At 40.8% G+C, this 16146-nt stretch overlaps 1 protein-coding gene across 1 annotated transcript; it reads left to right on the plus strand.

Annotated features, from left to right (window-relative positions):
* Positions 1–1755: 1755 nt before the first annotated feature.
* Positions 1756–4830, plus strand: LOC145433805 (uncharacterized). The gene is made up of 4 exons (XM_080311062.1): positions 1756–2081; positions 2145–2385; positions 2675–2817; positions 3226–4830. The coding sequence occupies exons 1-4, from the start codon at positions 2068–2070 to the stop codon at positions 3719–3721; spliced, it is 894 nt and encodes a 297-aa protein (XP_080167188.1). The 5' UTR covers positions 1756–2067; the 3' UTR covers positions 3722–4830.
* The last annotated feature ends 11316 nt before the right edge of the window (positions 4831–16146 follow it).

The following is a 16146-nucleotide window of genomic DNA, read 5'->3' on the forward strand; positions in this document are numbered from 1 at the left end:
TGCATCCATGCTACATGACTTGAATAGGCCTACTATCACTATAAAGGGCGATTTTTTTAACCTAAAAAACGGAAGATTTTTTTTATCTAAAAATCAAAATTTTGATATTTGTTGGCCTGAAAAAACTTTTTTTGACTCAAAAACTGACAAATTTTTACATAAAAAACTTCGTTTTAACGAAATCTGGCCCTATGAAGAATTCCAGTAGTTACATCACGCATTATGGTAGAAATAGGCAAAATTTGTTGTAGTACAACGAAAGACACTTTTCTACATTATCGAGTAGAAAGTGTGTGTCCTTACCGAGTAGCCTGCCAAGAATGGAGAAAGAACGTTCAACATCAGCAGTTGTTGGCTGACAACACCGAAGTTGTGCGTACGCTGCCGGTGACACACCGTATTGCTTCAATCTGCCAATACTGTCTACATCAGAATTTTTCATAATGCGCTTCTTGATATAAGAACCATGCAATGCCCACGCAGTCTTGCTTGAGTTAGGATATTGCGGTACGTTGAGCATAACACCATGTCAACCTATTTGTTTCATTTGAATGTTTATGATTCACAATGACCAGACAATAGGCTGGGCAGTCGACAACGGAAGGCATATAAAGTAGGCTACAAGCTGTAAAATGTCAAATGATATGTTCGAACTAAATGCAGGTTGCAAAAAAAATTTGTCTTTGTAAATAATTTTGACATTTTTTGACCCAACGCTACAATTGTGACCTAATTTTGACTCTTTTGACAAGTAAAAAAATCTCCCTAACTACCACACCACACACAGCTGTTGGCTGAGTCTTGGTAGCCTACGTTCAATCCTGAAATCGTGAACTTAGCAGCCAGTTAATCGGTGGTACAATAATAAACGGAAATGGCTTTGTTTAGTCTGAGTTTACAGTTTGTTCACTGTTCGCCGCTTTCCCATCTATAAATAGATTACAAGCATCATCAGCGAAATCGGAACAATTTTTAGCAAAGTGCGCGACCGATCACAGTCTAGTCAGGCGCTGAGTTTCTCATTGGAATAACAGACGCAGTCCGCAGTTCGCGTGACAACTGCAGACTGAGTCATCTCATTCGCATGTAAAATTACCGCACGTAAGGACAGATCCACGATGATAATTAATAAATGCAAATGTGAACTTTGCTGCTGTAGGAAATTCGAGACAACTTCGTCGTAGCTGCAACTGCAACCCGTTCTCCTTGTTCTTGGATGACCCCTTAGTTGTTCTTACATTTATACGCCGTAAATATACCTCATCGCTAGAATAATGTTATCTTAATGCGGTTTATGCAATTTGTTCCACAAGAAACACATTTAAGGAATGAAGTAGCCTATATTTTGAATTTAAATTCGCCATAACACAGAGTGCCTTGTAAGATAACCAAGTAGCTGCCAATCAACAAGATGGATACATTTTAAACTGAAATGTGTTTACAAATACTGATTGGAAATGCATATTATAATATTCTCCTGATTATCCCTATACGCAGGCGGTAAAGTAATAGACAATATGAGGCACAGCCATAATTACCACTAACGCGATCTTTATCGTAAGCGGAGGCGTCGCAAGTTTTGTGTAACTATATACACAACTAACCTACGGAGGTTTGTTATCTATAGCGTAACGTAACCATATATTGCAGCAGTAACACAATACGTATCGTCAATCTTACTATTATGATATCATATTTCGTGTTTATAGATTATTATATTTTGTTTGCGGTCACTGATAACACGACAGACAATATGACATACGTCACTATCGTAGTAATGTCAAAAGTCGCCGGGGTCTGCATTCAAAGCAGTTTTGAGAAAGCGCATTAGCATGGCGAAGAGTTTGGAACCAGACTTTGCCAAAACCGATGAGAATAAGATAAGGCGCGTATAGGCTCACAATGACATCACGTCTTCGTGAAACGTGTAAAGTCAGGAAAACTTCTTTCTGGTAGCCGGCGTTCGCATCGATACTTGGCTTCTAGAGCATACTATATAAGTGAGGGTGGAAACCGCAAAATGGCAGTAGCCTACGACTTCATAATCACCGTTACAATAGAATTAACATGGTTTCGAAATGGTAAGACGCGCTTATAGTTTAAGCTAGACGATGAAATTGATAATGAGCGTTGCATCAAAACAGGAAGACCCGCGTGGAAGTGGCCTCTGGGGAGAAAGACTGGATTCAGACACGAGGTTGCTTCGTGAGAGCGTTTCAGAATTACCCGCTTTATACTCACCTGATTCCGAACGAGGACAAGCGTTTTGAGTTCTTAACGCAATATTTGGAAGCGATCTACGACGTGTTAATTCGAAATGGCGATTCCGTTCTGGTTTGCGTGAAATTAAATATGCAAAGTCAAAACGGTTATTTCATCCCTACGGTGAGTTGTTGATTAAGTCGGACATTACTTACCATACCAGAAACCCCAGTATAGATCAGCTGTACAAGTACATATACTACGAAAGTGAATATTTACCAAATTCTCGAACAGTTCTATTGATAAGTGCAACTAGGGTGCGCGGCATGTGGGACATCTGATATTTCTTCGAGAGTGTACCGGAATACTTTTAACATTTCTCCACCTATGGCGTCGTGGGTATTTTAGTGCTAGGTTGAGACAGTAAATCATTCGTATCATGCTGAATTCTCACTGTATATTTCCATTCCAGGAACGTGTCATCGGGGGTGTAATGTTCGTACCACCATCTGTAGACGGCGGCTGGGAATGTCAGCACGACAAAGCTTTCTGGGACGCATACGCGAAATATCGGTTGGAGGAAATCGACAGGGAGGCGTTTAATCGAATTTTAAAGTGAGGAATCAACCATATATTTCGAAATTCATCCATTAGGATTTAATTTACTTCAAAATGCCACTAATCTCGTTCGCAGTCGGGCAGCTTTACTATTCCGAGTTCCAGACAATGCCCCAATGTACCGACAATCCATGTACTGTACGTTGTACAACTCGTTATCTGCTTGAGCGGAGGGCGTGTCAGGGGTGTATGTATTTTATGCATTCGACTCGTTTCAACCCGTCGATATGGGTGTGAAATTTGAAGGCAAAATTTCGTATCAGCAGCAATTCATGCTTACCTGACATGTAACCTACTCTACGGAGTGTATCGGCGAAATACACATACTCCTCATCGGCCTCATGTATTTACAGTGCGCACCAAACTAAAATCTATACAATAGTATTAAGCACTATATTTTTTCAGATACGAAGAATGGGAGTACAAAACAATCAGTCAACACGTCTGCGAAAGCGGCGTTCCGATGTGGAACGGGGTTCTATGCGGAATCGACCCGGCGTATTCCGGTAAAGGGTGCGGAAGTTTGAATTACGAGAGCTGCCTAAAGATATTGTCGAGATCCATCAAACAGTCCACGAAGAATAGTAAGAAGCCTATAACAAAGAAAGTCTTTGCCGACGCGTATCGCAAGTTGGTGAGAAAACTATCTCGAAAATCTTCACCAAAGAATCTTCGCCTTCGAAACGCTCCCGTATTCGCATTGAGTCATAGTAGAAGAGCTGTACATTTCCACAAGAAGAATGGCTTCCATGCCGTCGCCGAGATACCATTTCCACCTTCCGTCGAACACCGGGAAGATTACCCATTCTACGTCACTGCACTTGTTCTCTCTATGGAGTCAGAAAAGGATTATGTGGGAATAGTCGACCGCGTTACGCCGTCTTCATGTTTTATCTGGTAGCAACTCTACACATTGTGTTTGTTATATTACATTTATTTCGGTGCATTTCATACTCTTGTCGCGTATACTATAAGTACAGACTTTACGATTACTGTCACTTTCGTATTTACAAATAATGTAATTGGCATATGAACGAAAATTTAGTAGATATTATACCTCTTTTAACTGTGATGCCACATTTATATAGCTGTTGAGTATTGTAATAATAGGTATTGGTGCTTGTATTTTAAATTATATTATTTAATTTGATTTTCATATTATGTGCATGTATATGACGCTATTTATACTATGTAAAAGTCCATTAATTACCAAGTTTCACTGGACGGAATCCCCTAATGATAGATACACGAACCATCTCATTAGGATCAGCTTCAAGACAGGATCATAGGTTTGGAATTTAGTAGACGGGAATTCAATGCCGATTGGGAACATATAGTCGTCCAAGTAGACGGTGTAAGAATGTAACTCACAGGAGGAAACGGACGGATGCAGAGACCTATATGAAACAATACACGGTCAGCAATCAGGAATACCGTTTGTCCGAAAAAGGACTGCAATACAAATCCTTCAGCACCTCGGTTTGTGATTCTCCCCCTACTTGTGGAAGCCGCCTCATATATGGCATCATTTTCCGTTTGAAATCTGGGCATTGTCGATTAAACGCCCTTTTGTTTAAAATTGGAATAGTTGAATCTCCTTGTTGTAGTTACTGCCGCTACCCCGAAACCGTCGAACACTTTTCAATTTGTTGTCCAAAATATGCTTTTCATCGAAAATTTCTTATAGATAAATGTGATCAATTGAAAGTTAATTTTTGTGTTGCCGATTTACTCCTTGATCCTCGAATAACTCCTTATGTCGTTGAATTTGTGTTATCGTGCAACCGCAATTTGTAACTTGAGTTTATCATGCTATTCTGATATTTGATTTGTGTTTTGTGTAACCACTTCACCATTATGTTCTTATGAGACCCCCTGCTGTGATCTGTGTGTACCCACTTTATTCCGTTATTTCATCATTATTTGTCTACAATGTTATTGACCGTGGCGCAAACGGCCATCAGGCGATAAGCGCCATTCTTTTTGTTTAATAAACAACCACAGCAACAACGCGGTCAGCAAATAACGTAAGAAAGGTACAATCTGTGCGTCATTGCACTGTAGAAATTACGACAACCCAAAATTCCGTAATAGCGTGCGTTATAGTTAGAGCTGGGCGTGTATACTCCATGGACTGGAAATCCGCCGGATTTAAAAAAATTAACCGGATCTGGATCGGAGCCAGATTCATACTTTTTCTGATGTGGCCGGAGTACTTGTAACTAGTGTTCAGGGTATAGTCAGATCCGGCGGGCTATCGGAAGGATTATTCTATTCTTGAGCAGAGCCAGATTAGGGCCGATTTCCTACTTTTTTTCTGATACATTCGGAGCTGGATTCCTTTTTGAAGTAACAGGATCGGACTGGACTTGGAAACTTGGGTATCCCCCCCGCACTAGCGCTAGTGGCTCTGAATCAATAAGGTATATACCTATTTAACATTGCGTAATGATACAGTCTCGCAAGTGTGATCAAACTAGAATGACCCAAACCAAAACATGCGGCCTCTGTTTAAGCAGTCAACGCAAACACAGACGACTCACGCATGTTGTTGGAAGTGATCATAAACTCATTCACGCCTTCCATGGATTCCACGCTACAATTCTTGAACAACGGAAATAACTTAATCTCGTCAGCAGTCGCATCAAATGAATAACACATGAACTTGATTTGTTGTCGAATTGGAGAAAACCGATTAATCACTACTTCGAATGATGAACGTCGCTCAGTGTTTTTATTCCTATTGATATGAGCCGATCTCAAATGATTAACACAGCTCCAGAATTATAATTTTCTGAGCGGAAGTTCGGTTACACCGTAGATCCACAAATGCGAATGCACTCAACGAACTTTTCGTCCTTATGGATTTGGTGATCACAAACATTGTGGTCAGTAAAAGTGAAAGCGTGGACCTACACGAAGTATAGCGAAACTTTAGTGACACATCGGGATGTCGTGGAACAAATAGAGATTACGCATGTAACACTCGGCTGACTCATCCCAATGGGGGACTGAAACGACTTATCTTTTATGACATAACAGTGGACATCCATGACGACACACGAATCTGTAAGTCCATTTGTAAGCTGCAAATAAAGAATAAAATGAATTGTGACTTTCTTGTGGATTATCATTTTAACTTTTCAATCCCCGACCCGTGTATTAGATTGTAGGTTAGAAGATAAAGAAAAGCGGCATCTTTTCGACATTCTATTTCGAAAGACATGAAAGTTACATGTGGTCGAATAGGTGTTGTAGGCTGCACACTTTAAATTTGTAATGCTTGATCTCTGCCTTTTTGATGCGAGATGCAGAGCGTACAATGTGTGCATGGCGTCACGCCGAAAACGGTGCCTATATTCAGGAAACGTCAATCTTCCATAACATCAAACCTCGCACATCTTGATGTGACGTAAGTTAGTGCAAACCCAACAAAGTCGTACATTATACGCACACTGACGGCATGACGATTACTCTAAAAGTAATGACATGGTTGTAGTACGTTATCCATGTAGAATTGCATACCGCGTTTGGCATTCATGGTATTTTCAATGATACATAGGACTGTACTTTGTGCCCACTTTTCTGTGATCAGGTGCAAGTCCCATCACCATTTCTCCGTCACTGACTTTTCGGCGCATATGTTTTGCAACAAGTGGAATGCCCGTATATCGGTCACAGCGACCACAACGTTTGATAGGCAATTTCGAGAAATTAGATGTTAGCCAATGCCACCGAAGCAGAGCAGGTAAACAGAATTCAGAAACTCCGTTCTCGGGGTGTCGATCGAATGCTTCACCGGACTTGTTAGCGATTGAACAGCGTTGACTTATTTGAGTGTTTCAATTTAGAACCAAATTGAACCAATCATCATTCTCAATCGGCGTTTATCTTACTCTGTGTATATAGTTAATGACTAGTTTAATTCTTGTGGTTTCTTGGCGGAAAAGACGGTTGTAATTGATTCCTGGTATAAACTTTGAAGCATTGTTATAAATACCATGCGCTTATGTGTTGTGCATGTGCATTGTGCAGTGTGCATGTGCACGTGCATGCATTGCATATACTAACGTCCTTTCGTACTCCATTTGTACTTACTCTAGCTTGTTAAGCCTTACTTGGATTAAAATGTGTTGTTCAATTTATAACGCGGTATAATTCTGGGTTTTCCGTGTACCGCTGTTTTAAAGGATTGACGTGATAAAAAGTACACACAGACTCAGGCGTTTTCCAGGCGTCGCGTATCAAAATGCGATTTGAGTTATTAAAAGGCGACATGACTTGTCCCTTCGCGACATCACGCAGTTTACAACACAGAGACAAGTTGAATGGGCTACATCAATTGTTGATTTTCAGATTACAGACTCTTGATCTCCCGGCACAATGGATTTCGACGGAAACATGCGGATTTAAGATATGGAATGCCGCCGTGATTACCAGGTCCGTAATCGCAGCCATCTTGCGGAGAAAAATCCGAAAACAAGGTGCTTATAAAACAATACTGAGTCACGCAAAAGCCAATTACTGGTATTTCTTGAGAAGGAGATTAGCGGGTTGTACCCAAACATCAACCGGTTCGAAGAGGTTGACCTGCTTGCGCACTTGCTCAGTGTATTGACGGTACGGCCTAATCATGCCGTGCACGGAAATTCTGGCGTCTGAAGTTTTTGCCGATGAAAGAGTCAGTTGGCGCTATCCGCATATTCCTAAAGTCGAAGTTCAAAGCATGAGGAAATACCAAACTTCCATTTGGTAGAAATCGCGTAATGCCCTTTCTGTAAACTGTTTGCTCGCACAAATCCCAATTAGCGAATCCTCTAATCCGTCCCGCATGCGTGCCTTAATGCTAGACGCACAAAATGAACTCCATACAATAACTTCGCAAGGATGATTTTGATCGAGATGGCTGGAATGGAAGTGACGGTCCTATTCACGAATACGTAATGCTTCGCGAGTTATTGGTACGTTAGACCAGTTTATTTATCGTATAGTCTTAGCAATGTTGATCCAACAACGACAACACAGAGTGCACACTTCCGCCGTGACACGGGAGGCGACTATGCACATTGCACAAACGGCAAGCAATATACGACGCGCCCTTTATACGGATTTGTAAAATTCTACAGTATCTCTAATCTACCACATCATTACTGTGACTTTTATGAGGTGACATTTCTTTGAGAGATTATGCTCTGTATTGGTGGTTATATCTAACATTACATTTAGCATCGCGAAGTAGCCTATGTTTTTCTTGAGCCTATTACGATTTGCTTATCTTCTTATCGTTACGATAATCGTTACGTGGACGGTCCGATTACACACCCTGTTCATTGTTTAGCAGCGTGAGAGAATACATGGCGTGGTCAGGCTATAGGAAACAATCGCCTGCAACTGTAGTCTGCTAAACTATGAGTGACAACAGAATAGTAGCTGCCTGTCGATTCGAATAGGAAGGCATTGGTCAGTGGTCAGTGGTCAGTTGTCACTGATAGTCACGTACTATCGCTTGTAATTTTGAAGGATTTGCCAACATTCGATAAGGTCACAATCGACCTCAACATAATTTACTCAGCATGTTGTCATGGCTCATGTTTACATATTTCAATACTTTAACTTGAAGAACATACCCCCAGAACTAAATAAGGTTTGTTTGTTTCTTTGATATTCATGGTGTTTCGACTTCATTGGTCATTTTACACCAGGCCGATACTCTTTATTTTTTATTCCGTATTCACCGACTTCTAGCACGGCCAACTTCTATAGGCTTTTATGAGACACCGCATTACGCGGATCACGTGGCGAAGAGGAGCCTAGATAAACCTCCAACTCTCAGGCAGGAATTCTGGAGTCGACCTCGGTCGGACTCGAACCCGCAATCCATTGGTGTTGCAGCTGCGAGCCATACCAGCACGCAATCTTGCCATGCAACTCAATTAAGGTGTTGTATGCACATTTGCACATTGTACAAGGAATTATCGAATTTTATTGTACACAATGCGCATTAAACAGTACACACTACATCAGGGGTCGGGAACCTTTTTCGACAAAAGAGCCATATTGCCGGTATATTTTCAATTGTAATTCTCCAAGAGCCATATAACGATCTCGATCAACTGCTACGTCACAATTGAAGACTCGTGACGTCATGGTGCTGCGAAATCGAAGTTCACGGCATGGAGTTCTTCATATGATGTTATAACACCCACAATAATCGAGCCGGATGCCCGATATTTGAGCATATACGAAACTACACGAGCGCTCAGGGGTGGGCAAACCACGGCCCGCGGTCCGCATGCGGCCCTCAACACCGTTTTGTGCGGCCCGCGAGAGTCTAAAGAAACTTATTGAAAATATTGATGCGTATTAAAAATCGTATTAATGCAGGGACTTCATTAAACTTTTTCTTAATACATTTCACCATAATAATTCTAAGACGGTGGTTGCCAAACGGAGGGACGCGCCCTCCTTAGGGGTAGTGAAAGCATCTGAAGGGGGCGCGAAGCTGAGCTCAACTGAAAACTTTTTCGCGCTCCGCGCGATTTACATACAATTCTAGGTAAATACTTCCTATATTACTTTTATATTCAATATCTGGCGCGACAGCCCGATCTCAAGGCCCACGCAGTTTGAAAGGTTTCAACTGTTAAACATCACAGAAATCTTAAACGAGATTGACATAATTCGGATCACGAGTGTGATTTCAGATTGGCCACTCCAGTTTTAATTATTTCAGTGGTGTGCTTATAAAAACGATTCGCGCGTGTCTTAGGTAGACTCGTTCTCTGTATGCGTACAATTAAGGTATTTATATTTTATCTACACATAGTAGAAGCTTGTTTGAAGCTACCATGCTTATGATGCTGTTAGCATTGTATGTCCTGGAACTGTACCAAAAGTGGAATTGGTAAAGCTATGAACAGATCGCTGTTCACAAATTTAAATTTCAATCCTGTCCTAAGAATCGGGACAACCGACTTTCATCTCTATAGTTTTGACAAATTGGTTATTGCGGTCGACCAGCCTATGAAATCTCGCCACTGTTTCTCTCGCTTGTACGATATCATCAAAGTAATGCTTGGTTTGTTTTAAATAAACATATATATTCGCTCCATGTCATCATTATATAATCAAATACCAATATTGCGTTTCGGTGTTGTATAATCCAAATTTTATATAGTGCGGCCCGCGAATGAATTCAGATGTTGAATGCGGCCCGCGAGCTTAAAAGTTTGCCCACCCCTGCGTTAGCGCCATGGGTCGGAAACCTTTTGCAAGGTACATATTTGATTGTATCTCCGTGAGGCCATATAATATTTTCGGACCTTGAGGATATTGCATGTGTACCAAATACAACAGTTGTAGACAACTGTAAAAAAGTGAATCAACGATATATTTTTCAGTAATAAGATTGTAACACTAAACGGCTTTCTATAAGGAAACCGTGCAGCACGCACGAAGGTAGCCAAAACCACAAGTTTATAGTTCCACTGCCAGTCATACACGGTACAACAAGCTCCTCCTAACTCGGATACTCGCTTCCGCGACGGCGAATATTATGAACTGACATGATTTGGTTAACTTTACTACTAAATTCTCGCTGGTTTGATGTGCAACTACACAAACTTGGTATGTAACTAGACAGATTAAATTGTTCCGCTGCAGACACCTAAATCCCTCGAAGGTGTCATATTTGTGGTGTTATAGAAAAAACTAATATATTCGAATGATAAATGAGCATTGCGCAAGTATATCGGGAGGCAAATTCGTCATAAATTTATGGTTTTGAAACGGGGGTTCCGAGCCCCTAAAACCCTCTGAATACCTCGAATCGTAGGCAAAGGAACGATACCTCCAATATTTTGTAAAATGTTCGTATTTTAGGAGAGATATAATGAGCTTGACATTTTTCCTAATGTAAACAATTGAGTCTAACTATTCGCAATTATGAGAGAATGGGTATATTCATAAGAACGCTTGCGGCATTTAGGATGCTTTGGTCCAGGGTCGTGCAGCCGACAAAGTCGAACTAATATGCACCGGCCCTTCGGGGCCAAACAACTCCGCACGATAACACACCTAGACATTTACAGTTTCGGCGAACATGCGACTTCGCGAAGTACGCTCTCGGGGAGATTGATGGCGATAGCACCGTGGCAGAAAATGAGCGACGCTCGTTGTTTGGCCGAAGTCTTCGACATTGATAAGTCAAGGTGCAGAAATTGCCGGCGCCGAATAGTCACGTCCTTGCAATCTGAGCCCTGCAGTACAAGCAACGTGCGGAGGAAAATATTGCACCCAGTGAAAGAATGCTAATTTGTAATTGCATGCGTCTCACCAATGGAGTTCTTCGTTTAGTTTGGTCTGGTACGTGTGCGCGATTCTTAATTTTTCCAAGAAGCGACAAGAGTCTATAGCTCTACCATTCGATCACAATACATATATGCGTAAGTATCAATAATATTGACCAGATTTATTTAATACATTTGAAAAGAAATGCACACTGACATTTTTTGCATTAATATTAGGAATTCTTGTACGTGGTAAGCCAATAAAAATAAATATATAACGTTCGGAGTTCGTCATCACCAAATTCATATCGTTCGTGAATCGCGTAATACCACATTTAATTCGCAACGGAAAGGGTGTATATGTCTGTGTTATGTAGTCTATGCAACAATGAAATGTGAGGGTCAATGCGCATGACTCGCCCAAGTCATCTGTCTCGACACATTCTATATGACTGATAATTGAAAAATATACCCAGAAATTGCCTTTCATCTGTTTGAATAAACATGTTTAGAGTGAGAAAAATGAGCAAATTTGAATCCGAGGAGTTCGATATCACCCAAGAGCTTCAGAGAAGTGGGTTGAACCGGCATTGAACTCGATATTCAACAGCAAACAAGGTGACTTGGACACAGACTTCAGCCTTAAAACTATGAATCGGACTGGACTATTGCTCCCTGACTTGAAATCGGACTTGACTCGGGGGTAAATTGAAAACGACTCGACTTGAATCGAGTCCTATTCTATAAAAGTCAAATTGACTTATGTAAATCGGAGCCTTGTGACTTGGTTTCGACCCTGAGGGTGTATATGGATCGTATGTGTGAAGGCTAGTGATTAAATTGCACTTAGAGGGATGGGCAGATCTAGTGGGCGCCTCCGAGGGGTCTCCTTAACCCGTAAAGAAATCTCTCCGGCTCCAATTTATTATTTGACTACGTCCTTGGAACACACCGCTGACTTTACCCCAGTTATACTTGTCTCAGCTACCACATGGATAATGATTCCGGCTGTTACGAAAATGTACAATAAAACATTGTAGATAAACAATTGAACATGATGCGAATTATGTGCGAAATTGCAAATTTATCAAAGATTCATATCATATTATCGAAAGATTCATATATGGCCCGCAAGCAAAGTGTCATACTGACATGCAAACCAACGTTCATAATTATTATAAGCCGCGTAACTAAGCTTGGCAGACACCGAGCGAGGTCAACGAATTATAATTTCAGGTCCAGGTTAGAAGTACAAGCACAATTTAAAATTGTTAATTCCGCTTAATGAAAATGTTGTCCACCATATGAAAAGCATTCATAAAGCCTAGAGTCAAAACTAATAAGCGCATATCCACGCAGACACGGTCAACGATATAGCAATTATGCAGAGGCAGGCTATCGTGGTAAATATTTGAATTCGAGCCCGCGACCACCATTTGTTTGTATCAGTATATTTTACTTCTCTTGAAATCAGGAAAAATCCTAACGGCAATAATTAAAATGTTTCCCTTGGCATTTAGGTGGCCGCCTCGAATGAGAATAATCACGGTCACTGTGCTTTTCACTAATTATGCATTTCCCTCCCATCTATTATATGTCACTCTCCATCGCCGATTTCCTCAGCGTGATATTTTTAGTTTATAAAGATCGGTGTGAATGCCATTTTCTCGTTTAATTCCTGGAATGTAAATTAGACACCGTCAGCTCAACAACCTTTTCAACGAGCAAAAGCAGTCGTGTCGAGTAATATAAAACTGTTTATTGATATCTATAAAAATGCACTTCGTGTTCGCAGATAGACTTGTCCTGTAGTTAAAACGCAGAAACAGTATCCCTTTTGACACACATTCATAACAGCACAGTACATGAAAGTATGGTGAATGTCCAATTATTAATGACAAAATAGGTGTGTCTAGAAGAGCTGCGCCCCATGACAGTGTCTAATGTGAATTGCTGCCCATAAAACATTAGTTGCTTCCGATTCAGTCAATCGAAAATGAATTATAGAAAAGTATTGGCGACGAAATGTTATGGACGGATCATACCGATTATACAACAAAGCAAAGAGTTTTCAAGATTGAGAACTAGGGACGCAATGCTGGACCCATATGACGCAATTCTGCCCCCGTAGGACGCGATCATGAATGAAGTCTTGAAAGCGGCGTGAATAGACCATCCTCAAAAGGAAAACCAAGTGAATTGCAGAACAATGGTGCTGATTCCGTTTCGTGACTGAGGTTTGACCATAGCGATATTGAGACTGAGACGATCATTTCGCTTGGGATCCATTATTCGTACCGATTATGTAACGCTGATCACCCTACTCCATTCCAATGGCAGTGTGTTCTAGAGTCTAGACCGCTAAGTTATGGAAATGTAGCCGATCACTTCCCACAACATGCACAGTCGCTCAATCATAATATGGAACATCCATTGCGTGTGAAGCGGTGATTCGTCACATACCGTTATTTAGATTTCACCTCAATTAATCGGATCAGAAAAGCGGAGTGATATCGCTGACAGTCTTGCTCGCCGAAGGATTACTACATAGCAGAACATCGCCAGCGCAAAACACACACTTCCACGTGACCCAAGATTACTCGAGAATCCTACCGTATATTCTATCGCGCGAGGATAAGAAGGATTAAAATTACTGTGATAATACGGCCTCTCTCGTAATAGGTGATTTGAAAACAAGTTCACGACTCTACATATTTGTGTGCAAGTGTCGAATTGGAAGGTCGCTAGTGTTTTAACTGGAAGATATCAAGTAGATTTAGCTTACCAAAGTGGCAATGCCAAAACATCTCCTCAACTTGGAAACATGCTTTGTTTAAAGTTTATACTATTGTATAGAACTAAGAAGGTGTCGAAGCACAAATCTGATATCGTCATATGGCAGACGTGCCAATATTGTAAACGGGAATTCACGCCGAAGCCAAGTCACTGCGAATAAATGTAGTGCTGTCCATGGCATCGATATACGCAGAATCGTCAGAATGTAGGTTTAGAAGGTCAAAGAAATATAATATGATATTTTGTGATTTGATAACGTATTCGCAGTGACCTATGCCGTATTCACAGACAAGTCATAACAAAAGATTGGAAATTTCCAGAATGTGCAATTCAGTGTAATAATTTAAATTCATGTTATTAGATCATGTTCGATTCCTCACTAATAAAGATTACATCTTTTAATGACTCTCGCACTAGTATCCTGGGAAGGCATAAGGCAACGAAAACCCATTGAAAAGGTTCCAACTATGAAGTATAGAATATACGACAGAGTAATTTTAAGAGGTGAGAATATGGCCGGAATAAGGCATACGTAATGAGTACACTGTATGTATTCGATACAGAGTACGAACACGTGGTTCAAAAAACACCAGCAGATGACTTCGATACCGACGAGAATAATTACACGAATGAAAACATTCATCATATGACCTTACTAACTTACAGTCCAGCACAGTCGTATGCCCTCGCGAACGTAAGTGGGCTCTTATGACATATAATAGAATTAAATAATAATAATTCATGCACAGTCGTAATTGTCTGTGCACTCCGGTATATACTTATCATATATTGTGTATAGCTATCGTTAACATAGAATAATTCGTGCGATCTAACTGTACTTATGCTTTTAAACAGTGAAGTAAATGCGAAATAAGATCGCACTTAATATCACGGAAATCACGGATTCAAGTCTGCTTCCTTCTTGTAAACGATATCAATTTTTACTTTACGTTTAAAAATTGCTTGGCGATTTCCGGACAATGTCGAATCTGCGGTGGCATTAATGGGATTTGCAGATAACGTGGTAGAAACGAGGACTTTGATTCAATATAGCGTAACTCCTCTAAACCAAACCTCCCAAATATCGGGTGACTCAGATGAGGTTTAGAATGCGCGTTATCAGATCAAAGCAGCTTCGGCTAGTCATTACTGCGACACGTGATGACCTTCAGTCTGACTGAAACGCATAGATAACCGCAAATCATTTCGGACAACGCCTTCTAATGTCGTCACGATTTCATTGATGCGGCAGCGTATCATGTGATTTGGGCGCATTTCGGGGTCCTCGACTCATCTCAACGCTATTTCTACTCGATTTTTGACTTACGTCGCACCGGCATCAGCCATCCAGCAGCTCATACCTCGAGAGGAAAACTGGTTTTATTACATCATTATAGAGTGTATAGGTCTCAGTGTCGGCAACAAGCATCGCTTCTGCTCCGTCGATATTTTATGCCTTTGACACCGCGACGTACTATTACGACGCAGTGCCATAAACATTTTCGCATGGTTATGTACTTTAGGTATATTTTTCCAGATACGATTTTTCCGCACCCGCCTTTAAAGTTTTATATGAATGGGGAGTCAAGCATAGGCGCATAGCTCAAATGTATTAGGGCCTAACTCCAGGTCACAATATTAGTTTTTAAATGATATGACGATTGCGAGTTTTCAACGCAACCTGGCAGTTCTATAGTGTCCCATAAACGCGTAAGCAGCCCCTTTCGCGTGTGAAATCCGTCCAGCGCGTTAATATTAGCATAAGATGACAGATAAGCATTCGAATTCTCGAAATTCTGATGATAAACGGATGGTGCGGCACCTGCTTCCAACTGCTTCGTCTCCAGATTACGATTCGGAGAACGCTAAAATGATTGTATCTGGTATCAATTCACTGCGTATAATGAGGTCTTGATTATAACCTTAGCTTTGAGAACAAATCAAAACAATTTTTCAAACGGTGCAAACAATGCAGATATAGCCACCTGTAGGTTGAGAATAGAATTCATGGGATGAGCGTGAGCCTTAAAATATAACTCCATCTGCGTCATGTTGAACATGGATATATAGTAGACCTGTTCAATTGAAAAAGAATGGCGAGAGAAGATAGCCGACTTGCTGCTATGGATCACGAGCGTACGAACGAAAATTGCTGCGACGCCGTACTTTCCTAATATCCGTGTTGTTTGTATATTAGCATCACCTAAATGCTAGCAGTTCGCACATATTAAATAACATATCC

The sequence above is a fragment of the Botryllus schlosseri genome, chromosome 2 (genome assembly GCF_051294905.1).
Source record: "Botryllus schlosseri isolate E-star chromosome 2, Bs_hap1, whole genome shotgun sequence".
NCBI classification, from domain to species: Eukaryota; Metazoa; Chordata; class Ascidiacea; order Stolidobranchia; family Styelidae; genus Botryllus; species Botryllus schlosseri.

Bases quoted from the DNA above. Each gene is read 5' to 3' on its own strand.
- LOC145433805 (XM_080311062.1), top strand. The intron at 2,386-2,674 runs GTGAGTTGTTGA...TTTCCATTCCAG, and splicing joins ACGGTTATTTCATCCCTACG to GAACGTGTCATCGGGGGTGT. The intron at 2,818-3,225 runs GTGAGGAATCAA...ATATTTTTTCAG, and splicing joins GCGTTTAATCGAATTTTAAA to ATACGAAGAATGGGAGTACA.